Consider the following 26,991-nt stretch of genomic DNA (forward strand, 5'->3'; position numbering starts at 1 on the left):
AAATCCTTGATGAAATCCTGCTCCAGAGAGCTCAAGACCTCAGACTGGGGTGAAGATTCACCTTCCAACAGGACAACGCCCCTTAGCACACAGCCAAGACAATGCAGGAGTGGCTTCGGGACAAGTATATGAATGTCCTTGAGTGGCCCAGCCAGAGCCTGATCTAACATCTCTGGAGAGACCTGAAAATAGCTGTGCAGCGATGCTCCCCATCCAACCACACAGAGCTTGAGAGGATATGCAGAAAAGAATGGGAGAAACTCCCCAAATACAGGTGTGCCAAGCTTGTAGCGTCATACCCAATAAGACTCGAGGCTGCAATCGCTGCCAATGGTTCTTTGACAAAGTACTGAGTGGAGAGTCTGAATACCTATGTAAATGTAAAAATGTACGTTTTTTTTTATACATTTGCTAACATTTCTAAAAACCTGTTTTTGCTTTGTCATTATGGGGTATTGTGTGTAGATTGATGAGAGAAAAAAAACGATTTTAATAAATTTTAGAATAAGATTAGCATTACGAGAAAGTGAAAGGGTCTGAATACTTTCCGAATGCACTGTAAAAAGGCAGGTAGAGATCCTTCAACTCTCAACTCTTGGTCCCTAGAGATTTGGTCACATGGCTAAAAAGTGTAAAACCTTTATTTGGTGTAAAAAGCAGCTTTTTGTAAGTCTGTAAGTCACAGATTGATGAGGTGGTTTTCAAGGCTGTCACAAGATAATCAGGTCTGGTCCTAAAGACAGAACAAAATCATTTGGCCGTCGGTGTTAAGCTGACTGCTGTGTAAGGCACTTTGCTGTACATGGCCTCACTTTCCTGTTAACCTGTGCCTGCTAAAACATAACATTGGTTCAACGAGTTCTGCAAAAATGTTGGTACATTTGAGCTCAACACAATAGCTTGGCTTTGATTCCAGGAAGTGCTTTGGCAGAGTTAATCAAAAAACATAGGACCTGCATCTGAGGTAGAAGCCTTAGACTTTCTCCCATTCCTTCATAGTCCTTCACAGAGCCAGAAGCTTCTCTGTCTGCTCACGCAGTCTACTATTCTGTATCTGAAAGAAGAATTAAAAATAAAGAAGAGAATAACTCTTTATATTAAATACACGTTTAATGTCGGGGGGGGGTTCTTAGATCGAACAGACAGTCGTGGTGGTTCGTGACTCCTTCCAACGTGACGCCCTCTGAATGGGTTTAGCAGGACTGCTGCGTGCAGAGTGCTTCATCTCACTTCCCTCCTGTCTAGAGACATGCAGGGCCGGGCTACTCACATGGCTTTCCATTTCTAAAGGATTTTAAAGTGTCCCTCGAGAGAGACTGAGGGCCACGAGGAATGGGCGAGGTAATGCAATCGACGGCTCATCAAAGATGATTGTACTTAAACCTCCTGAATATATCTTCAGAATTGTGTAAACAAAAACAAACTTTGGTCGGTGTCTCCCTTGTTTTATGTAGAAACATATGGAGCGTGTAAAATGAGCTTTGAGCAAGAGTGTGTGGTTTAAGAGATTACCTTTCCTGAAACGGCGAGTGGGTAGCCCTTCACAAATGTCACAGTGTGGGATCTTGAAATTAGCAATTTGATATGGGAAAGAAGAGAAACAGAATAACATTACATTTTGGGGTATTTAGCCACGGGAGGAAGTCTCTGGGCCTTTTTATTTAAATCTTTCACCTTTCCCTTGCAGTAAACTTTGATGTCCTCAGCACTGCAATCCTGGCTCTCCGTCAGCTTAATGCAGGCACACACCTCCATTCCCATACGCCCACCCTTTATCCCTATCACCTGAGAGAGAGAGCAAGAAAGAAACAACATTAGCTGTCCTTAGTCTACAGCCACTGACAAAAGGACAACATTTCCCTATAAAACTATCCCTCTGCTTCTGTTCAAGCAAATACAAACAAACAGATACAGAATTAACCTGTGTTTCCTGGACTTTAGGGTGGGTGTGTAGGAACTGCTCAATCTGAGCTGGTTGTATGTTCTCCCCTCCTTGGATGATCATGTCCTTGATTCAGTAGCCATACTTGTCGAGACTGGCAAAGTCACTGCATATTGGTGTAAGGAGGACACGTGTGACACTTTAGTTAAAGGAGAGACATTCGCGTTTGGGAGGGGTCTGGGACCAGACATGTCCACTCACCCAGCCTTAAACCAGTGGTCTTTGGTGATGCACTCGTCTGTCTTGGCAACGGTCTTCCCAGTACTCCAGCATCATCCAGTAGCCCCTGAAGAGGCTTGAGCTCTCCAGAGCCAGGGTCAACTACCTTAGCCTGAGAAACAGCAGTGGTAAGAACAACAGTGTGCGACTCTCCTGCAATCAGTTAGCACAAGGTAATAAAATCATGCGCGCAGCGGTTCTATGTTTGTGCATAAGACATGTACATGTGTAGACATGCTTAATAGACATAGCTTGGAAGAAAGGCATTTCACTGTACTCGTGCACGTGACAATAAAACTGTAACTTTTATCATCCAAGAAGTATATTTAAGTTGAAGACATTCAAACATATTCACATAAATGACTCAGGTGGATGAGACGTACCTCTAAGTTATTGGTAATGCATCCAAGTGTGTGACTTTCTCGCCAAGTTGTCTAATGGGAAGCCACAGAATGTCACAGGGCTGTTCTCCATAGTTCCATGGGCCGTCTGTCAATCAAAAAAAGAAACCACACCGTTAGAGCTCAATTAAACATACAGTATCACCACACCGCTATTCATGACTATCTACAACCCGGTCAAAAGTGATGTTATTTGCAGAGGTAGTCGGGTAAGGTGACTGAGGGGGCATGGAAAAGTATGTCTGTATGCCAGTGCCCACTGTCTGGTGGAGAGTTCCCTGTCAGCGCTGGAACTATGCTGTTCACACACCGAGCCCAGCTGAGTCAGCAGGCCAGGGCATGGGAGCTCAGTGAGGTGTCACTGTTTACATCCATGAGTGAGTCCTCCTGATAACCTGTTCTTGATAATTGGTTTTAAATTGACACGTTTTAACTAGGTCAACTTGTAAATTAAGTGAAGTGACGACAAAGACTTTGGCATCTGGACCAATGGAGAGTCAGCAGCGGTAAACAGCCTTTGACGCGCTTGCCAGATGATTGATCTGCTGCCACATGAGCCCATCCCTCTGAGGGTGAAATTTTCAACTCACAGGTGTAAGTCCAGTAGTGATGGAGTGGCTGAGTAGGGTCATGACTGGTGAACAAAGAAGCATTGCAGGAGCTGTTTGGGGATGTGGACGGTGAGAAATTCACTCGGACAGCCAGGAGAAAGATGTTCCCGATAAACCGCTAGATTTGTTGAGTACACTCAAGATTTCACTTATCATGAGAGTGTCCATCGGATTCATAAACGCACCCGTTGTTGTGAATTGAAAAGGAGTCCAGCCGCTTGCCAACCATCTGGGGACGATTACGGGCTCCTTTTCCTCCGACCGCAGACTGAAAAACAATAGACATCTGGAACCCTAAACACTGCCACCTTAACCTCTTACCTGCCGTCTGACTGCACACTCACTAACTCACTCAGGCAAATATTTTAGAAATGACTTTAGAAATATCTCAATGACCACGGCCAGTGGAGGGCTCCTTATCTACCCAACAAAAACCCAGGTAACCTGTATAGGTATACAGACCATTGCTACTGCATAGTGGCAGTCAAAAGTGCCTGAACCACCAAGACACTGTATTTGATAACTTCTTGAGAGTGCAATGTTTACACAATTGTTCTGCTTATATTACTAAAATGACCAAGTATTAACTAGAGATCGTTTGCGTGCTAAACATAACAAGCAACAGAAAATGATGCACACACACAAACTATTTGCTTAAATGTCTCATGCAGAAGATCTGAAAGCTTTTTACAAAGTTTAACCAGAAGTTAGTCAAATTTATTGACTACGGTCAGTGGAAGATCCTGACCTGTCCTCCTGCATGTGCAGGGTTAAACTGTCAAAGACACTTGACTTCCCCTTGCAGCCCCGCGGTCTCCACGTAACACCCTGGCAAGCCCTTCTCAGTTTTTTTCCTTAAATAAATGTTATAAAAAGTGCCGTGTTCTGTTGACTGCCGTGCCGTCCTCCTCTCAAAGCCCGGAGTGAATCTTTTTTGCGCTGCCCTCCTCTCTCAGTCACGTGCACTCTCACTCTCCCCCTATTTCACACCATCTCACCTCTTGCCTTCCCTCTCTGAATCATTCTGCTCTCTCTTTCTATCTCCCTAAGTCTTTCTGGAGGAATTTCTAGCTTAGAGTGCCTGTCAAGCAGTAAGAAGAAGCTCTCAAGAAGACAGAAGACAGACAAGGTGGAGAGACTGAGCAGAGTAGTGGCGTCAGTATGCCGTGTGTGAGCTTCCTGTTGGTGGGGACTTGCTTGCTGGTCCTCGGCCCGGCTGTTTGGGGCGCCCCCAGCCAGTGCCCGGCTCAGTGTCACTGCCATGGGGACCTGCAGCATGTCATCTGTGACAACGTGGGGCTGAAGAAGATCCCGCAGGTGTCCGAGGCCACCCGTCTGCTCAACCTGCAAAGGAACAACCTGGGCAGCCTGCCCACCGGCTCCTTCGCCAGCAGCAAAGGTCTCATCTCGTTGCACATGCAGCACTGCCAGCTCAAGGAGATTGGTGGCCAGGCCTTCAAGGGACTCAAGAAGCTAATCTACCTCTACCTGTCCAACAACGAGATCACCAGCATCAAGCCAGGTGCCTTCGAGGACCTCACTGAGCTCACTTACCTCTACCTGGATGGCAACCGCATCAGCGACCTGCCTAAGGGAATCTTCTCACCCATGATCAACCTGTTCATCCTGCAGCTCAACGACAACAAGCTGCGTGACATCAAGCCAGGCACCTTCGCCGGAGCCAAAGACCTGCGCTGGCTGCACATGAGTGGCAATGAGATGAACTCGCTGCAGCCGGGCTCTCTGGACGACGTGGAGAATCTGGCCATCCTGCACCTGGACAGGAACAGGCTGTCCACCTATCCTGGCCTGGCTATGAGCAAGCTGAGAGTGGTGGAGGAACTGAGCCTGGCCAAGAACCCCCTGAGGAGCATCCCCGACAACGCCTTCCAGAGCTTCGGACGCTACATGGAGAAGCTGCACTTGGATGGCATGGGGCTGGAAAAGGTCAGTCTCATATTGTTTAAGGGGAGGGGGGTACTTTTATGGCTGCACAAAGAGCTTATTGATTTGGGAAGGGAGAGAGTTTGGCAATTGAGAGTTTAAGACAGGGCTGCCCAACCCTCTTCCTGGAGATCTACTGTCCTGTAGGTTTTCAGTCCAACACTAATTTAGCATATCTGATTCAGATAGTTAAGGTCTTGTTGACAGGCTAGTTAAGGTCTTGTTGACAGGCAGCTAATTAGCAGAATCAGGTGTGTTAAATTAGGGTTGGATTGAAAACCCACAGGACGGTAGATCTCCAGGAAGAGGGTTGGGCAGCCCTGGTTTAAGAGTAGCGCAATGCAATAGTAGGATGGCGTAGAAGCAGTATATGATTCTATTACTATGAGAGAGCATTGCAAGTTTAATTTCATGCAACTCAACGATTAGAGGCACCATGAGCCATTCGGTAGATATAAAAAACTGTATTCTTGTCCTAATAATTCTAGCAGCCCTGCGGATTAGGGAGGCTTGTTGTTTGTTTGTTTTGGTTCTGGCTTGGCATATTTCATTTGCTTATGTATATGTACATTCTGGCTAGACACTGGCCAACTCCCCATTTTCCAGTAGTCAAAAGTTGTTTCTCTTCTCCCAGTTCCGTGGTCACATACTGTAGGCCAAGGGCAGGTGGTAATGGGAGGTGGTTTAGCCGATCTCTGCCATTCATCATATTTTGACTGACCTTTCAGGTTTACGAGAGCGCAGGATACGGAGACAATTTTTATGCTTTGGTTGTTGTGCTTTCTCCCCATCTGTCTCATTGTATGGTAATAAAATGCTTATGATGACTTATCCACCCATATGGGAAGAAAGCAGGCCACACGTGGTCAGGATGAGACCAGCGGGATCTCTGTGTCTGGTTGTTGAAAAACGTTCTACTTGTGATGTGCAACTGTACTGTAGATGCCTTGCTTAAAATTGTTTTTTTTCTGCTTCCCTGATTGCGGAGTCATTAACCAGGTTTCCATCCAACCAATCGGGAAAGGGGCTCCCAAGTGGCATAGCTGTAAGGCACTGCATGTCAGTGCTAGAGTCATCTCTACAGATACCCTGGCTCAAATCCAGGCTGTTTCACAACCGGCTGTGATTGGGAGTCCTATAGGGCGGCGCACAATTGGCCCAGTGTCGTCCGGGTTTGGCCGGTGTAGGCCATCATTGTAAATAAGAATTTGTTCTTAACCGACTTTCCAAGTTAAATAAAGGTTAAGTACAACATTTTTTTTTTAAATGCAGTTTATTAGGCTACAGATGAAATAAGTTGTGGTGAAGGTGATAAGCTTGATGCTCCTTTCCAATAAATATCAAGGGTCTTCATCAATCTGGTGATCATCAATCTGGTGACATGATGATCGATGCTTGGCTGCAGTTTGACAGATACAAATAATATTGCTCTTGTCCATAGTAATCTCATAATGTAGGTTGCGTACCCGCACATTTTTATATATATACACTGCTCAAAAAAATAAAGAGAACACTAAAATAACACATCCTAGATCTGAATGAATGAAATATTCTTATTAAATACATTTTACTTTACATAGTTGAATGTGCTGACTACAAAATCACACAAAAATGATCAATGGAAATCAAATTTATCAACCCATGGAGGTCTGGATTTGGAGTCACACTCAAAATTAAAGTGGAAAACCACACTACAGGCTGATCCAACTTTGATGTAATGTCCTTAAAACAAGTCAAAATGAGGCTCAGTAGTGTGTGTGGCCTCCACGTGCCTGTATGACCTCCCTACAACGCCTGGGCATGCTCCTGATCAGGTGGCGGATGGTCTCCTGAGGGATCTCATCCCAGACCTGGACTAAAGCATCCGCCAACTCCTGGATAGTCTGTGGTGCAACGTGGCGTTGGTGGATGGAGCGAGACATGATGTCCCAGATGTGCTCAATTGGATTCAGGTCTGGAGAACGGGCGGGCCAGTCCATAGCATCAATGCCTTCCTCTTGCAGGAACTGCTGACACACTCCAGCCACATGAGGTCTAGCATTGTCTTGCATTAGGAAGAACCCAGGGCCAACCGCACCAGCATATGGTCTCACAAGGGGTCTGAGGATCTCATCTCAGGACCTAATGGCAGTCAGGCTACCTCTGGGGAGCCCATGGAGGGCTGTGCGGCCCCCCAAAGAAATGCCACCCCACACCATTACTGACCCACCGCCAAACCGGTCATGCTGGAGGATGTTGCAGGCAGCAGAACGTTCTCCACGGCGTCTCCAGACTGTCACATGTGCTCAGTGTGAACCTGCTTTCATCTGTGAAGAGCACAGGGTGCCAGTGGCGAATTTGCCAATCTCGGTGTTCTCTGGCAAATGCCAAACGTCCTGCACGGTGTTGGGCTGTAAGCACAACCCCCACCTGTGGACGTCGGGCCCTCATACCACCCTCATGGAGTCTGTTTCTGACCGTTTGAGCAGACACATGCACATTTGTGGCCTGCTGGAGGTCATTTTGCAGGGCTCTGGCAGTGCTCCTCCTGCTCCTCCTTGCACAAAGGCGGAGGTAGCGGTCCTGATGCTGGGTTGTTGCCCTCCTACGGCCTCCTCCACGTCTCCTGATTTACTAGCCTGTCTCCTGGTAGCGCCTCCATGCTCTGGACACTACGCTGACAGACACAGCAAACCTTCTTGCTGCAGCTCACATTGATGTGCCATCCTGGATGAGCTGCACTACCTGAGCCACTTGTGTGGGTTGTAGACTCCGTCTAATGCTACCACTAGAGTGAAAGCACCGCCAGCATTCAAAAGTGACCAAAACATCAGCCAGGAAGCATAGGAACTGAGAAGTGGTCTGTGGTCACCACCTGCAGAACCACTCCTTTATCGGGGGTGTCTTGCTAATTGCCTATAATTTCCACCTGTTGTCTATTCCATTTGCACAACAGCATGTGAAATGTATTGTCAATCAGTGTTGCTTCCTAAGTGGACAGTTTGATTTCACAGAAGTGTGATTGACTTGGAGTTACATTGTGTTGTTTAAGTGTTCCCTTTATTTTTTTGAGCAGTGTATATATATTTTTTAACTAGGCAAGTCAGTTAACAAATTCTTATTTACGTTGATGGCCTACCCGGGAACAGTGGATTAACTGCCTTGTTCAGGCGCAGAACGACAGATTTTTACCTTGTCAGCTCGGGCATTCAATCCAGCAACCTTTCGGTTACTGGCCCAACGCTTTAGCCATTAGGCTATCTGTCGCCCCTGAACTCACTGTATCTGTGAGCTGTTGGCTACAGCGCATGTGCTAAGACCAGACTGTGTACATTTGCTATATAACGCAACAGTTTTTGTGACAAATCCATCAGTGCAGTTAAAAATGAGATGGAACCCCATTTTTAATTCGGTACATGGGAATTTAAGGTGGGAAAATGTGCATATTGTTTTATGCAGATTTTTGAATATTCACATGAAAATTGGTCACAAATTGGATGGAAACCTAGCTACTGACATATTTTTAAACTAACTGTCACGTTCCTGACCTGTTTTCTGTTGTTTTGTATGTGTGTGATGGTCAGGGCGTGAGTTTTGGGTGGGCAGTCTATGTTTTCTGTTTCTATGTTGGTTTTGGGTTGCCTGGTATGGCTCTTAATTAGAGGCAGGTGTTTTACGTTTTCCTCTAATTGAGAGTCATATTAAGGTAGGGTGATCTCACTGTTTGTTTGTGGGTGATTGTCTCCTGTGTCCTTGTCGGTGTACCACACGGGACTGTAGCGTTTGTTCGGTATTTGTGTAGTCTGTTTTCCCTGTCCGTGCGTTCTTCGTGTTTTATGTAAGTACTCTCGTTCAGGTCTGTCTTCTTCGTTTTGTTGTTTTGTAAAATATTCAAGTGTTCTTCGTGTGTTTAGTTTTGTCTTGTAAATAAAGTTTCATGATGTATTCACAACCCGCTGCACGTTGGTCAAATCCATGCTACTCCTCTTCTGATGAGGAGAAGGAGGAAGCGCGTTACAGAATCACCCACCAAACCCAGATCAAGCAGCGGGTTAACAGACAGCAACGACAGCAGCAGTGGGAAAAGGAGGATTGGACATGGGAAGAGATCCTGGACGGTAAAGGACCCTGGGCAGAGCCAGTGGAGTGTCGCTGCCCCAAAGCGGAGCTGGAGGCATCGAAAGCGGAGAGGCGACGTTATGAGGAGGCAGCACGGAAGCAAGGCTGGAAGCCCGCAAGTACTACCCTAAAATTTCTTGGGGGGGGGGGCTAAGAGATAGTGGGCCGAGGGCAGGTAGGAGACCTGCGCCCACTTCCCAGGCTAACCGTGGAGAGCGGGAGTACGGGCAGACACCATGTTACGCAGTAGAGCGCACGGTGTCTCCTGTACGGGTGCATAGCCCAGTGCGGGTTATTCCACCTCCCCGCACTGGTAGGGCTAGATTGGGCATTGAGCCAAATGTCATGAAGCCGGCCCTACATATCTGGCCACCAGTACGTCTCCTTGGGCCGGCTTACATGGCACCAGCCTTACGCATGGTGTCCCCCGTTCGCCAACACAGCCCAGTGCGGGTTATTCCACCTCCCCGCACTGGACGGGCTACGGGGAGCATGCAACCAGGTAAGGTTGGGCAGGCTCAGTGCTCAAGGGAGCCAGTACGCCTACACGGTCCGGTATTTCCGGCGCTACCTCCTCGCCCCAGCCCAGTACCACCAGTGCCTACACCACGCACCAGGCTTCCAGTGCGTTTTAAGAGCCCTGTTCCTCCTCCACGCACTCTCCCTATGGTGCGTGTCTCCAGCCCAGTGCCTCCAGTTCCGGCACCACGCACTAAGCCATCTGTGCGTCTCCAGAGCCCTGTACGCACTGTTCCTTCTCCCCGCACTCGCCCTGAGGTGCGTGCCCTCAGCCCGGTACCTCCAGTTCCGGTACCACGCACCAGGCCTATAGTGCGCTTCGAGAGGTCAGTGTGCCCTGTCCCTGCTCCCCGCACTAGCCTTGAAGTGCGTGCCGTCATCCCGGTACCTCCAGTTCCGGCACCACGCACCAGGCCTACTGTGCGCCTCAGCAGGGCAGAGTCGGCCGTCTGCCCAACGCCTTCTGCACTGCCTGTCTGCCCAGCTCCGTCTGAGCCATCTGTCTGCCCAGCGCCGTCTGAGCCATCTGTCTGCCCAGCGCCGTCTGAGCCATCCGTCTGCCCAGCGCCGTCTGAGCCATCCGTCTGCCCAGCGCCGTCTGAGCCATCCGTCTGCCCAGCGCCGTCTGAGCCATCCGTCTGCCCAGCGCCGTCTGAGCCATCCGTCTGCACAGCGCCTTCTGAGCCATCCGTCTGCACAGCGCCTTCTGAGCCATCCGTCTGCCACGAGCCATTAGAGCCGCCCGTCTGTCCCGAGCCATTAGAGCCGTCCGTCAGTCAGGAGCCGCTAGAGCCGTCCGTCAGTCAGGAGCCGCCAGAGCCGCCAGCCAGTCAGGAGCCGCCAGAGCCGCCAGCCAGTCAGGAGCCGCCAGAGCCGCCAGCCAGTCAGGAGCCGCCAGAGCCGCCAGCCAGTCAGGAGCCGCCAGAGCCGCCAGCCAGTCAGGAGCCGCCAGAGCCGCCAGCCAGTCAGGAGCCGCCAGAGCCGCCAGCCAGTCAGGAGCCGCCAGAGCCGCCAGCCAGTCAGGAGCTGCCCTACAGTCAGGAGCTGCCCTACAGTCAGGAGCTGCCTAACAGTCATGAGCTGCCCTACAGTCATGAGCTGCCCTACAGTCATGAGCTGCCTTACAGTCATGAGCTGCCCTACAGTCATGAGCTGCCCTACAGTCATGAGCTGCCCTACAGTCATGAGCTGCCCCCACAGTCAGGACCTGCCAGAGTCCCTCAGCCCGGACCTGCCAGAGTCCCTCAGCCCGGACCTGCCAGAGTCCCTCAGCCCGGACCTGCCAGAGTCCCTCAGCCCGGACCTGCCAGAGTCCCTCAGCCCGGACCTGCCAGAGTCCCTCAGCCCGGACCTGCCAGAGTCCCTCAGCCAGGACCTGCCAGAGTCCCTCAGCCAGGACCTGCCAGAGTCCCTCAGCCAGGACCTGCCAGAGTCCCTCAGCCAGGACCTGCCAGAGTCCCTCAGCCAGGACCTGCCAGAGTCCCTCAGCCAGGACCTGCCAGAGTCCCTCAGCCAGGACCTGCCGCCCCTTATCCCGGTGCTGCCCCTTATCCCGGTGCTGGCCCTTATCCCGGTGCTGCCCCTTCATTTAGGTGGTTTTAGTTGGAGGGTGGTCATTGGGAGGGGAGTACAGAAGCGGGGAGTGACTATGGTGGTGTGGGGACAGCGTCCGGAGCCTGAGCCACCACCGTGGTCAGATGCCCACCCAGACCCTCCCCTGGACTTTGTGCTGGTGCGCCCGGCGTTCACACCTTGGGGGGGGGGGGGGGGGTTCTGTCACGTTCCTGACCTGTTTTCTGTTGTTTTGTATGTGTGTGATGGTCAGGGCGTGAGTTTTGGGTGGGCAGTCTATGTTTTCTGTTTCTATGTTGGTTTTGGGTTGCCTGGTATGGCTCTTAATTAGAGGCAGGTGTTTTGCGTTTTCCTCTAATTGAGAGTCATATTAAGGTAGGGTGTTCTCACTGTTTGTTTGTGGGTGATTGTCTCCTGTGTCCTTGTCGGTGTACCACAGGGACTGTAGCGTTTGTTCGGTATTTGTGTAGTCTGTTTTCCCTGTCCGTGCGTTCTTCGTGTTTTATGTAAGTACTCTCGTTCAGGTCTGTCTTCTTCGTTTTGTAAAATATTCAAGTGTTCTTCGTGTGTTTAGTTTTGTCTTGTAAATAAAGTTTCATGATGTATTCACAACCCGCTGCACGTTGGTCAAATCCATGCTACTCCTCTTCTGATGAGGAGAAGGAGGAAGCGCGTTACACTAACGATTATCACGGGTGCTTTCCCGAGGGTTTGGAAAGCTGCCCATGTGCTCCCTCTCCACAAAGGTGGTGACCCCTCCGACCAAAATAATTATTGCCCCATCTTAAAAATGTCAAGCAAACTTTTTTGAATCATTAATCAAATCAAATCAAAGTTTATTTGTCACGTGCGCCGAATACAACAGGTGTAGTAGACCTTACAGTGAAATGCTTACTTACAGGCTCTAACCAATAGTGCAAAAAAGGTGTTAGGTGAACAATAGGTAAGTAAAGAAATAAAACAACAGTAAAAAGACAGTCTATATACAGTAGCGACGCTATAAAAGTAGCGAGGCTACATACAGACATCAGTTAGTCAGGCTGATTGAGGTAGTATGTACATGTAGATATGGTTGAACGGAGAGTAGCAGTAGCGTAAAAGAGGGGTTGGCGGGTGGTGGGTGGCGGGACACAATACAGATAGCCCGATTAGCCAATGTGCTGGGGCACTGGTTGGTCGGGCCAATTAAGGTAGTATGTACATGAATGTATAGTTAAAGTGACTATGCATATATGATAAACAGAGAGAAGCAGCAACGTAAAAAGAGGGGTTGGGGAGAGTTGGGGGGCACACAATGCAAATAGTCCGGGTAGCCATTTGATTACCTGTTCAGGAGTAAAAACTGTTGAGAAGCCTTTTTGTCCTAGACTTGACACTCCGGTACCGCTTGCCATGCGGTAGTAGAGAGAACAGTCTATGACTGGGGTGGCTGGGGTCTTTGACAATTTTTGGGCCTTCCTCTGACACCGCCTGGTGTAGAGGTCCTGGATGGCAGGCAGCTTAGCCCCAGTGATGTACTGGGCAGTACGCACTACCCTCTGTAGTGCCTTGTGGTCAGAGGCCGAGCAATTGCCGTACCAGGCAGTGATGCAACCAGTCAGGATGTTGTAGCTGTAGAACCTTTTGAGGATCTCAGGACCATGCCAAATCTTTTAAGTTTCCTGAGGGGAAATAGGCTTTGTCGTGCCCTTTTCACAACTGTCTTGGTGTGTTTGGACCATTCTAGTTTGTTGTTGATGTGGACACCAAGGAACTTGAAGCTCTCAACCTGCTCCACTACAGCCCCGTTGATGAGAATGGGGGCGTGCTCGGTCCTCCTTTTCCTGTATAATCATAATCATCTCCTTAGTCTTGGTTACGTTGAGGGATAGGTTGTTAATCTGGCACCACCAGGCCAGGTCTCTGACCTCCTCCCTATAGGCTGTCACGTCGTTGTCAGTGATCAGGCCTACCACTGTTATGTCGTCTGCAAACTTCATGATGATGTTGGAGTCGTGCCTGGCCATGCAGTCGTGGGTGAACAGGGAGTACAGGAGGGGACTGAGCACGCACCCCTGTGGAGCGCCAGTGTTGAGGATCAGCGTGGCAGATGTGTTGCTACCTACCCTCACCACCTGGGGGCGGCCCGTCAGGAAGTCCAGGATCCAGTTGCAGAGGGAGGTGTTTAGTCCCAGGATCCTTAGCTTACTGATGAGCTTTGAGGGTACTATGGCGTTGAACACTGAGCTGTAGTCAATGAATGGCATTCTCATATAAGTGTTTCTTTTGTCCAGGTGTGAAAGGGCAGTGTGGAGTGCAATAGAGATTGCATCATCTGTGGATCTGTTTGGGCGGTATGCAAATGGGAATGGGTCTAGGGTTTCTGGGATAATGGTGTTGATGTGAGCCATTACCAATCTTTCAAAGCACTTCATGGCTACGGACGTGAGTGCTACGGGTCTGTAGTCATTTAGGCAGGTTGCCTTTGTGTTCTTGGGCACAGGGACTATGGTGGTCTGCTTGAAACATGTTGGTATTACAGACTCAATCAGGGACATGTTTAAAATGTCAGTGAAGACACCTGCCAGTTGGTCAGCACATGCCCGGAACACACGTCCTGGCCCTGTGTTTTTTCTGATGATGTCAAGTCAGGTTTCCTAGATATTACAAAAGGTATCCCACAGGGATCGATTTTAGGTCCTGTATTTTTTACTGTCTATATAAACAATGTTGGTATATCTGCAAAAACAATTAACATAAACCTATATGCAGATGCCATTGTTGTGTGTGCTATTGCATCCATGGTTGACCAGCCTCTTATTTCAATCTGTTGAACTGAAATTTGCCTTTGTTGAACTGAAATTGGTACTTAATGCAGGTAAATCAAGTATACATGTTATTCTCCCAACCACATAAAAATGAATCTGAGGATTTATGCATATGTACATTGAATGGTGCCCTCATTGATCATGTCCCTGCTTATAAATATCTGGGCATCTGGATTGATGAAAATCTATCTTTCAAAAAGCATGTTGATGAGTTACAGTAGATAAGAATTAAAATGGGCTTATTTTATACGAATCGGTCATGCCTTTCATTAAATAGCACAAAACAAATCATTCAGTCAACATTCATACTGGTTATAAACTATGGGGATATTGTCTATATGAATGTAGCTGCTACTGTATTGAAGCCATCGGGCGCAGTTTATCATAGCGCACTACACTTTATTACAGGCAATAGGTTCCATACACATCACTATACTCTTTATCAGAAAGTAGGCTGGCCCTCTTTAAAACTTTGTAGATCGATGCATTGCACTCGTTCTTTATAAAGCCTCCTGCATAAACTTCCGCCATACCTTACTTCATTGTTAACTGATAGACTTACGAGATGCCAGACCCAGTCTCAGGGATGGATAACTCCGGAAATCCCTTTGATCTCCACTGAGTTAGGTCAATCTGCTTTTAGTTTTTTTGCACCTTGCTCTCCAAGGTTCTCTAAAATTGGATGAATCGGTGCCTCTAGGGCAATTCAAAAGGCTGATTGAGGACCTTTTCACTGAACAACGTGTTTATTTTCTATGGTTGCGTTTTGCTTTTAGTGTATTGATGTGTATATTGATGTGTATTATTCATGTGTATCGTGTATATTGATGCTTTTGATGTGTATTGATGTGTATGCAGGGCTCATCTGAGAAAGAGACTTGGTCTCAGCATGACTCCCGGTTGGAAAATAAAAACACACACAAAAAAAACTGTTGATTGTGTTCTTTGATCCTGATTGCTCTGCTTGGGGGTATGGTGTGGTGAAAAGAGAGCATCTTTCAAAAGTCAAGGTTATTATAGTTTTTTCAAGGTTATTATAGATTTAGATGCACTATTGTAAAGTGGCTGTTCCACTGGATATCATAAGGTGAATGCACCAATTTGTAAGTCGCTCTGGATAAGAGCGTCTGCTAAATGACTTAAATGTAAATGTAAAATGTGTTATTTCTATTAATTTTTCAATTTTTATTTGAATTCAGTTTAGTTTCAGTTAGTTTTCAGACCTGATTTGCTAGTTTCTATATGGTTTTTATATTATTTAATTGCTGTGTTGGACAGAAAGCATTGCCTGGGAGGCTACATTTTGTTGTATAGTTTATTTTTGTATTTTTGTATTTGGGGGGGTCACATCTTGCAACTGGGGGGGCAGTAATACGTAAGGTGATGGGTCAGGTCATAGATTAGGGGTTCTGTTAAATCGACATCACATAAGATCAGCCTTACAGCGTGATTAAAATTTAAAGGCAATGTTTACACTTTAGCGGAGACACGGTAAACGCTGCATGTCAGCTCAATTGGAAATGACCTTACAATTTCAATCGCAGATTCTCTAACGCTGAAGCGTTGAATAGAGCCCTAGATTTAAAAGGAATAGCACCGAGACTGGTACAAAAAATATGCCGAAAGGGAACTCTCTCGCCCATGTTTACACCAATCGAATGCTTTTTAACTTTTGTAGTACATGTAAGAACAATCAAGTTAGCTACCTAGCAGATTTTTTTCCATGTTAGCTAGGTCTATTTGTAACATCACCATCTCCTAGCCATATTTACCCGCTAGATTCAGTAGCTTGAAAACCCCATTAGATCTAGAAAAAAAACTAAAACGTAACATAATTCATGATGGTTTTTATTTAACTTTTTTTTTTGGAGGCAAACATAGTTTCAGTATAGTGTTAGTTTTTCAAATGGGTTAATTATTTCATATCAGTTTACAAAATATTTTTTTTAGTTTTAGTTTAAGTTTACTCTGCATCTGAGATTGTGTGGGTCTGGAGTTTTGCACAGTGGTAGAGAGAATTGGTGTTTTAGTATTGTGTAGCTCCATTCCCATATGTAGTTGGCTGGTGGACAGTTGGTGTTGAAGATTGGATTCATGTCCAATCTAGCTTTGGGAGGACAAGAAGTGAAGTTGGAGGGCTGAGGTCCCTGCTCTTTACATTAAGGAAATACATGGGAATGATATGGGCAGCATGTACATCTTCCCAACTGAGAGATTCCAAACAATCACCTAGTAGCATCATTACAAACCGCTGGTATGGACCACACTCTTCAGCATGTACTGTAAACCCAAACACACCGTCAGACAGGGGTTCCCCAAGGCACATACAGAAAGCCCAAGATATCATTGACCATACAGTGAGGGGGGCGGTGTTGACGCAGTGATGGATCATTCCTGAGGTTCACGTTGGTGTTTGAGGTGGGTGACTGCCTCATTACACTTAAATGGTGCAGTCTGAAGAGGCTTTTAAGATCTGGCTAGTTTCCATCCTTTGGGGAGTCACTATTTACAAATCAAGTGATGCATAGATGTCCCCTATACTCGCTCCAGTCTATGGCAGAGAAGTTTGAACTATCATACAGACACCCCAAGGCTACAGAGTTCATGGAACAACAGCAGGCACAGTCCAGGTAGCACTGGAAATGGTTTCCTATCTAGAGATAACATAGCCAACCCTTCACCTAGTAACTCATAGCGTAACGATGTTAAATGTAACAAGGTTGCATGATCGCTATCTCCCTCAGCTGACCAACCCCAATCAAGGCCTGAGTGGAGAGATGAGAAGGCCTCGAGAGAGACTCAGATGAGAGCTTTTCTGCCTAATTCCCAATGAACACACTGCCCGTTATAACTCCATATACTGACGGAGGGACTACCTTGCTGCATACATTCCAAACTCAAAGTTTATTCAACACTAGGAGTGAATCTAATATTTATGTGTACAGTATCCATGCTACAGTGTGAAGACATCTCTCTGGCAGACTGTATACCTATGAGTTAGAGTGAGGGAAAAGCAGCGGGAGATGTCGAGGTTTTGGGGTGGCGGGGAACATGGTTATTTTGAAGGTGTTTTGTTTTTGCTTGGCCATATCCAAGCATGTCCCAGCCTAATTCTTACACAAGTGTTATTTTCAGCTTTGTGCATTTTTTTTGCCCTCAGCACGAGGATCCTACAAACAGGTCAGTAAGGTTTAGGAGAGAGGTAAATAGAGGCAGGGTGTTCCGTGGCCCATGAAGGACAAGTATTTTTAGCTTGTACATCGCCCCTCAGTTGAATGGACAATTGGGCCCTTTGCAAGCCTTCCTGGCAGAGGAGTGGCTCAGAGAGAGAGAGACCGTGAGCGAGAGCGTGAGAGAGAGAGAGAGAGCGTGAGAGAGAGAGAGGGCGTGAGAGAGCGAGAGAGAGCGAGAGAGAGCGTGAGAGAGAGCGAGAGAGAGCGTGAGAGAGAGAGAGCGCGAGAGAGAGAGAGAGAGCGAGAGAGAGAGAGCGAGAGAGAGCGCGACAGCGAGAGAGAGAGAGCGAGAGAGAGCGCGACAGAGAGCGAGAGAGAGAGAGCGAGAGAGAGAGCGAGAGAGAGAGCGAGAGAGAGCGAGCGAGAGAGAGCGAGCGAGAGAGAGAGCGAGAGAGAGAGAGAGAGAGAGCAACCTGGCCATGCTGGAAGTCATCCATCTTCCATTGCCTCAAATTACCAGAAATATCCACCTCGGTGCTCGCGAACCTCCACAGTGGAAATTTCCTAAAAGACGCCTCAATCAATAGCTTCATCTCTTATAGACATACATAACTCATCCCCCCAAAGCAAAGCCCACCCTCCTCTCACAGCTGCCCCCGGACCTCCTTCCTTCCCTCTCTCCTCCTGCTAGAAGGCTAAGAGCCAAACTTGACATGGTGAGCATCAGTTCATCTTGCACCTCTGTGAAGTTTTTAGCAGCCTCACAAACGCATATGAAGTTTAGGAGAAGAGAGGGGTGAGACAGTCAAGTTTACATAAGCAACGCTGCAGGAACCAGTTATGAGTGGAGGCTTTCATGACAGAGTGACTCTGCTGTAGGAAAAAAAAAAAGGATTCCCTCTACCAAACATCTCGGTCTGCCCTCTGACAGATATTATGGATGAGGTCTAACTACAAAGGTAGAACAAATTCTACATCCATCTATCAGCTGGCTTGGTGTGACCTCAATGCCCTGTGAGAGTGTCTCAGTCGGTAGAGCATGGCGTTTACAATACAGGGGTTGTAGGTTCGATTCCCATGGGGGACCCGTACGAAAATGTATGCACTCACTACTTACTGTAAGTCGCTTTGGAGAAAAGCTTCTGCTAAATGAAAGGGGAGATTTACCTGATATACTGGTTGATTTTAGGGATTTCAATAGTTGAATTTAGGGATATCAAATGAGCCGTGGGAAGCTATTAAACATGCAATTAATTACTTTTGAAGGACAAGACTGTTCTTGGTTATGTTTTGAATATCTTGTCAAAGTCGATCTCTTTTAATGAAACTAAAAAGCCTCTTATACTGTGTCTGTGTCTCTGCCTCTAGTTCTCTGACGCTGCGTTCAACGGAGTGACGGCCATCAAGTCTCTGCACCTGGACAACAACAAGCTCAAGTCCCTCCCCAACAGCCTGGAGTTCACCACTATCACCAACCTCACGCTCTCCAACAACCCCTGGAGCTGCACCTGCACGCTTGCCCCTCTGCGCAAGTAAGGAGCTCATATTTAACCTGGCTAACAAGCCAAACGTGGTAGCCATATTGTACCACACTTTTCCTCCAGTAATTGGAAAATGTCCCGTCCTTTTCCAAAACCCTGTGTCTAACTCTCTCTGTTTCCCCCCCACTAGGTGGATGGACTCTAGCCGCCAGCGCCCTGATGCGCTCTGTGTCTCTCCGTCCTCACAGAGAGGAAAGCAGATCAGAGACAGCTCTGCCTTCAGCAGCTGCAAAGTCAAGACAAAGAGAGCCAAGAAGGGCACGCGCCATTAAAAGAGGTAATCTGACTGGCGACTGACAAATTACAAAACTAGTCCGCAAATAGGCAAGTTAAACCTCAGTTAAGTGAATTTATGAGCTGAAGCTAGCAAGCTTCCCACTGGACACAAACTGGTTAAATCAACGTTGTTTCAATGTAATTTGTCATCGTATTGTGTAGTGGAATTCATGTGGAAAATACATTGGATTTGAAAAAGGTCTTCAACCTAAACTGTTGTTTTGAGGGTGAAATTTCAAGCACAGGATTGTCATCATGTTAACCAAATTTCAACATAGAAAACCCTTTAAAATATGTTGAATTTGTACCATTAAAACCATGTCAGATCTTCAACGTTATATACACTATCAGAAAAAAACTATGGGCTGGATAATTGATTTATCTACAGCTACCCTATGGTCTCCCATCCAGGGTTTAAACCAAGCACAGCCCAGCTCTGATATTTTCACTGACTATTACCAATGTGCTATTGTGAGAATGATAGTTGAGAGATCTCCACTTAAAAATAAAAATCATTTGACCAGCCACGAGTGGAGCAGCTGTCTAAGGCACTGCATCGCAGTGCTGATGTGCCACTGTAGCCTCGGGTTTGATCCCAGGCTGTGTTACAGCCGGCCGTGACCGGAAGCCCCATGGGGTGATGCACAATTGGCAAGGTGTCGTTAGGGGAGGGTTTGGCCGGGGGGGATTTCCTTGGCTCATCGTGCTCTAGCGACTCCTTGTGGCGACCGGGTACCTGCAAGCTGAACTTGGTTGTCAATTGGATGGTGTTTTCGCCAACACATTGGTGCAGCTGGCTTCCAGGTTAAGCGAGCAGTGTGTTAAGAAGCAGTGCGGCTTGGCAGGTCATGTTTCAGAGGACGTATGACTCTCGACCTTCGCCTATCCCTAGTCCGTGCAGCGATGAGACAAGATCGTATCACGAAATTGGGGATAAAAAGTAATTCCAAAGGGTAGGTTTAACAGAGCAAATGAAATGTGACCATACTTTATCACTCAGTGCCTTGAGAAAGTATTCATACCCCTTGACTTATTCCACATTTTGTTGTGTTACAGCCTGAATTCAAAATTGATTAAATCTATTTTTTTCTCAGCCATCTATACGTAATACCCCATAATGACAAAGTGAAAACATGTTTGTAGAAAATGTTTGCTAATTTATTGAATAAGAAATGCAGAAATATCTTATTTATACAAGTATTCACACCCCCGAGTCAATACTTTGTAGAAGCATCTTTGGCAGCAATTACAGCTGTGAGTCTTTCTGGGTAAGTCTCTAAGAGCTTTCCACACCTGGATTGTGCAACATTTGCCCATTATGTTTAAAAAAATAAAATAAATCAAGCTCTGTCAAATTGGTTGTTGATCATTGCTAGACAAGCATTTTCAGGTCTTGCAATAGATTATTCAAGTAGATTTAAGTCAAAACTGTATCTCGGCCACTCAAGAACATTCACTGTCTTCTTGGTAAGCAACTCCAGAGTGGGCCTTAGGCTTTAGGTTATTCTCTAGGATTATGCCTGTGCTTAGCTCCATTCTGTTTATTTTTTATCCTGTAAAACTCCCCAACCCTTAACAATTACAAGCATTACCCATAACATGATGCAGCCACCACTATTCTTGAAAATATGGAGAGTGGTACTCAGTAATGTGTTGTGTTGGGTTTGCCCCAAACATAACACTTTGTATCCAGGACAGAAATATATTGTTTTGCCACATTTTTTGCAATATTACTGTACTTTACTTATTGCAAACAGGATTCATGTTTTAGAATGTTTTTATTCTGTACAAGCTTCCTTATTTTCATCTGTCAATTAGGTTAGTATTGTGGAGTAACTACAATGTTGTTGATCCATCCTCAGTTTTCTCCTATCACAGCCATTAAACTCTGTAACTGTTTTAAAGTCACCATTGTTGAAATCCCTGAGTGGTTTCCTAGGAAGGACACCTGTGTCTTTGTAGTAACTGTGTGTATTGACACACCATCTAAAGTGTAATTAATAACTTCACTATGCTCAAAGGGATATTCAGTATCTGCTTTTTTCCATTTTGATCCATCTACCAATAGGTGCCCTTCTTTGCGAGTCATTGGCAAACCTCCCTGTTCTTGGTGGTTGAATCTGTGCACTGCTTGACTGAGGGACTTCACAGATAATTGCATATGAGGGGTACAGAGATGAGGTAGTCATCCACAAATCATGTTAAACACTATTATTGCACACAGAGTCCATGCAACTTATAAAGCAAATGTTCACTCCTGAACTTATTCAGGCTTGCCATAATAAACGGGTTGAATACTTTGAAAAACATAATTCCACTTTGACATTATGGTGGTGTTGTGTTAAGGCCAGTGCCAAAAATTTTTTTTCGAGATTTTAAATTCAGGCACTAAGACAACACAATGTGGAAAAGTCAAGAGGTGTGAATACTTCCTGAAGGCACTGTACATCATCAATCATGCTATTTAGGCATATATATAATTTGCAACCCTAACAGCTATTGTTTAAATTCAACCCTGAATTCAACAACAAAAAGACAATACAATAGACTTACGATTTCAGGCGCTTGCTGATTTAAAATTGTATGATATGATATTTAGTGATGCTGAATTTTATTTGGTTGTCAACGCAACCAAATATCAACATTTGCAGGAGATGCATCTTCTGCTTGGAAAGTTTCACCTGTGCCACTGGACTTCGTCTGGCTTTAATTCCAGTTGGTCTACAAATGAATGGTTAATATGTTGGATTCACTCCTCCATCCAACCAAAAAAAATCGAAGTTAAAGAATAGGACTAAATCAAATCAAACTTTATTTGAAAGTTGCACTAAGCAGAAATCCCTGCCCCAATCTCTGGTTGCTAAATCTCTAATAGTTTGCCTAATTTCAGTTTGTGTGACAATATAAGCTAGTATAGTGTAGAGAACTATTGTACCATCTAAACCGCTGTGAAATATATTTTCCATAATCAAAAATAGTGTTGTTTCAGCTGTTTGAAGCTGGTGTACAAACAAAACTTAAGAATGGGAAGCATAGAAATAGCTTATATAAAACTGATCTACCGTTTTAGACTTGCTTTCAAGTTGAATGATAGATTTATAACTCATATTTCTATGTGATTTTGGTCACGTTGCCCAAAAATTTACATATTGCCACTTTAAAGTGCATTTAAAGTTTGATTTAGTCCTATTCTTCGATTTTATTTTGAGATGGAGACTTGAATCCAACATATCCATTATTAACTTGTCAACAAACTGGAATTAAAGCCATACTAAATCAGTGGCACAGATGGAACAATCCAAGCAGTAGATAAATCTCTTTCAAATGTTGTTTGGTTGCGTTATCACTTTTGAAATACAATAAATAACCTATTAACTTGTCAACAAGGTAACAAATGATGTGTTGGATTCACGTCTCCAACGCAAACAAAAATAAAAGTAAAAAAATAGGATTAAGCCAGTTGTAACGGGTGACGCTCTCCTCATCCTCAGATGAGGTGAGGAGAGAAGGATCTTCAGACCAAAACGCAGGCTCAGGGAAATAAGCCATCTTTATTAAACACGATGATGGCAAAACACGAAACGAAACAAACACTTTCCAAACTACAAAATAACAAAACGACGTTGACGAAACCTGAACATAAACTTACATAACTAGACATAAACTTACGTACAGGAAACAGACGACATCGAAACGAAAACGAAACAAACAAACGCTACAGTCCAGTGTGGTACGAACAAACATACTGACACAGGAGACAATCACCCACAAACAAACAGTGAGAATGCCCTACCTAAATATGACTCTTAATTAGAGGCAAACGCAAACCACCTGCCTCTAATCAAGAGCCATACCAGGCAAACCGAAACCAACATAGAAACAGATAACATAGAATGCCCACCCAACCTCACGTCCTGACCAACTAACACACAAAAACTAACATAAATAGGTCAGGAACGTGACACCAGTGGTTTAGATGGAACTTTCCAAGCAGTAGATACATCACCTTTAAATGTTAATATTTGGTTGTGTTGTCAACCAAACACAATTTAATATTACTTTTGTAATACAGTAAATAGTATCTTACAAAGGAATGTAAAAATGAACCTTACAATGAGTCACACATCCATGGCCACATTTGAGGTTACTGTAACTATACATTTCTTCTTATGTAATCATATAAAGCATGTATGGGCAAGATAGCATGCGTACAGTAGGTCGTCACAGGTCTGTGGAGATCTTCACAATTACGGTAATAATTTGCTCAGAATCTTGACTGCCATTGATCACTTGCAATATGCACTTTTAATGTAATCTCAACTGCAATCCAGGTCATTTGGTTCTGCTATAAAATTGATAACAAATTCACAATGATAACAAATTCATCTGTTGTATAAATAAACCTAATATCTGACATTGTATTACCATTTGAACTTTGCTGTGCTTTTAATAGGTTGAAAGCGCAGTGATAGACATTTGAATTGACAACTAAACCAAAAATCAGACATTGTTTTTCCTTTGGTATTTGGTTGTGCTTTTAGAAATTCAACTTGCATTTGGCTGTCTTATTGAGTGAGTTGAATGTACAGGGCATTAGGAAAGTATTCAGACCCCTTGTTCTAATATTGATTAAATTGTTTTGTCCCCTCATCAACCTACACACAATATCCCATAATGACAAAGCAAAAACAGGTTCAGACATTTTTGCAAATGTATATGTAACTGAAATATTACAGTATATATAAGTATTCAGACCCTTTACTCACTACTTTGTTGAAGCACCTTTGGCAGCGATTACAGCCTCGAGTCTTCTTGGGTACGACGCTACAAGCTTGGCACACCTCTATTTGGGGAGTTTCTCCCATTCTTCTCTGCAGATCCTCTCAAGCTCTGTCAGGTTGGATGGGGAGCGTCGCTGCACAGCTATTTTCAGGTCTCTCCAGAGATGTTAGATCGGGTTCAGGTCCGGGCTCTGGCTGGGCCATTCAAGGACATTTAGAGACTCGTCCCGAAGCCACTCCTGCGTTGTCTTGGCTGTGTGCTTAGGGTCATTGTCCTGTTGGAAGGTAATAATTTGCCCCAGTCTGAGCGCTCTGGAGCAGGTTTTCCTCAAGGATCTGTCCGTACTTTGCGCCATTCATCTTTCCCTTGATCCTGAAAAGTCTCCCATTCCCTGCCGTTGAAAAACATCCCCACAGCATGATGCTGCCACCACCATGCTTCACCATAGGGATGGTGCCAGGTTCCATCCAGACATGACCCTTGGCATTCAGGCCAAAGAGCTCAATATTGGTTTCATCAGACTAGAGATTCTTGTTTCTTCTGGCAAACTCCAAGCGGGCTGCCGTGTGCCTTTTACTGAGGAGTGGCTTCCACCTGGCCACTCTACCATGAAGGTCTGATTGGTGGAGTGCTGCAGAGATGGTTGTCCTTTTGGAAGGTTCTCCCATCTCCAAAGAGGAACTCTGGAGCTCTGTCAGAGTGACCATCAGGTTCTTGGTCACCTCCCTGACAAAGGCCCTTCTCCGCAATTGATCAATTTGGCCAGGCGAGCAGTACTAGGAAGAGTCTTGGTGGTTCCAAACTTCTTCCATTTAAGAATGATGGAGGCCATTGTGTTCTTGGGGACCTTTAATGCTGCGGAAATGTTTTGGTACCCTTCCCCAGATCTGTGCCTCTACACAATCCTGTCTCGGAGCTCTACGGACAATTCCTTCGACTTCATGGCTTGGTTTTTGCTCTTATATAGACAGGTGTGTGCCTTTCCAAATCATATCCAATCAATTGAAATTACCGCAGGTGTACTGTTTTTGCTTTGTCATTATGGGGTAATGTGTGTATATTGATGAGGATTTTTTTATTTAATACATTTTAAAATATGGCTGTAACGTAACACAATGTGGAAAAGGGGAAGGGGCCTGAATACTTTCCGAATGCACTGTAGGTTGAAATCTTATTGATCAATGTTTCAACCAAATATTACCCAACTATCCATACTGAAATGACGTGGTGTGCCCAACGGGTTATGAGTTTCTCAGTATCAGACTTGCGAGAGTTTAAAGTCATGAATTTACCAAAGTACATCTTGACAAAGGGTTTTGATTTTTGATACACATTTTACATTTTTGCTGGTCCCTTTCAGGCTTCAATGCTTTCCTCACAGCTTGTATTCATATGAAAGCGGGAATTTGTGTGTGTAGGACACAACATGACTTTGGCTTGAGACAGTAGCACTTAATGTCGGGGGATGGTTTGGGACCTGCCTAGCTTGACGTTCTTCTTTCCCTTTCCCTGTTCTTCCCCCCAGAACTCTTTGTCTGCTCGTCAGAGTCTGTCCCCTGGCTGTTCTTTTTCCATCTTGGCCTTGGTGTCCTGTCCAGAACAGAACAGCGTGTCCCGGTCATGGCGTTGACCAGTAGGATGGCAGACTGTTTGACTTGGCTGCTGATGTTTATGTCTTTCTACAGGAGACGCTGCCTGAGGGGAAAGGCCTGTCCAGGTGACGGGCTTGGTACGTGTGCAGAGAAAGAAAGAAAGCAACTCTAACTGCTACTTCAAGACTGTCCATCTCACTATCTGCCAAATCTCGATTTCACATGTACACACAGGGAGTGATACATGACACAAACACATGCACACAAAAAACACATACAGAAAACCAAAAGGCTTACACGAAGCAGAGACTCAAGAAAACACTTGTACACAAGGGGAAGAATTGTGTGGTTCAGTTCACACACAACATACACACAACCTTTATCAATACAAACACACACCTTTCTTTCATCCCACTCTCTTTTCAACGGCTGAGGAATTTGTCAAGCATCCTACAACCAACACTCAGACAAACAGCACTGTTGACTCTCCTCGTCTCGCTCTCCCTGACGCCAGCTTTACACCTTCACCTTTCAGGACCCTGCCGCCTACTGCCACAGCAATGGCCTGCATAATTCCCCCAAATTCCCCCCAAAAACATAAATGGAATGCTCCAGGCCAGGTCTCCCTTTATTTACTATGGGTCACTCGGCTGGTCATGTCTCGCTGTCTCGCTTTTCCTGTGAGAAATTCTCTGTCAGACTGAGGAAACATCCTGAAAGGACTGTGACCGTAAAACGGACGTCGACGTAGCGTGACCCCTCTCAAACTCTGACTAAAGGTAAACGACACATCACAGCGCAGGCGGCTGAGGACTTTTTCTGAAAGGGTTTATGAGACAACGGAGCGACGGCAGGTCAACGTTGAGAAGGAACAGTCAGAGACGACATGAACAAAGAGAGGACTCCAGTTCTCCAACAGTATCTTTTGTTTAAAGACTGAATACATACAAAGGACAATCTCCCTAGAGATACAAAGATACTTAATTCTTACATGAATTAAGTTTAAAAGGGTTTGCAATGCATTTAAATCTGTTATCACAGGGGAAAATGGTGTACAGTTCAAAATGGATATGAGAAAAGGTGGCAGAGGTGTCATGTCTTTGACTAAATAAGTAATATACTAAATATTTTGCCTTTTCCATCCCCCCTGCTGTGGCAATGCTTCATTTGTTAGCGGACACATCCAGACACACTGTGTTACATTTCATTTAAAGTAATTGATTGACATTGAAAAAATATACTTTTTACTGCTAAGTCAATGGATTGTCTATAAGCATCAAACACTTACCGAACTCTGCGAGTATCATAACTCTTAAGATTTGACTCTTCTTTTTTTTAATGTATATTGAACATCATAAATGTATTTTTTTTCGACTTTCGGAGGTGAACAACTCACATCCAATAAACATCGAAGAAATAAAGATGTTATCTTGTCTGTCTTGATTCCATGTTCAACTACTGTGCGTAAACAGATGAAGACATTAACAGAGAGACAATATCATAGGGATAGCCAA

General features: G+C 45.4%; 1 protein-coding gene and 1 pseudogene across 1 annotated transcript; one reads left to right on the forward strand and one right to left on the reverse strand.

Moving 5' to 3' along the window:
• Window positions 1-486: 486 nt before the first annotated feature.
• LOC129828532 (medium-chain acyl-CoA ligase ACSF2, mitochondrial-like) overlaps window positions 487-26,991 on the reverse strand; it is a 28,286-nt pseudogene continuing 1,781 nt past the window's right edge.
• LOC129829255 (chondroadherin-like) lies at window positions 4,088-26,852 on the forward strand. Its single transcript, XM_055890956.1, has 4 exons — window positions 4,088-5,120; window positions 18,655-18,818; window positions 18,958-19,104; window positions 25,571-26,852. The coding sequence occupies exons 1-3, from the start codon at window positions 4,335-4,337 to the stop codon at window positions 19,097-19,099; spliced, it is 1,092 nt and encodes a 363-aa protein (XP_055746931.1). The 5' UTR covers window positions 4,088-4,334; the 3' UTR covers window positions 19,100-19,104; window positions 25,571-26,852.

Source organism: Salvelinus fontinalis, chromosome 30, assembly GCF_029448725.1.
Source record: "Salvelinus fontinalis isolate EN_2023a chromosome 30, ASM2944872v1, whole genome shotgun sequence".
Lineage (NCBI taxonomy): Eukaryota > Metazoa > Chordata > Actinopteri > Salmoniformes > Salmonidae > Salvelinus > Salvelinus fontinalis.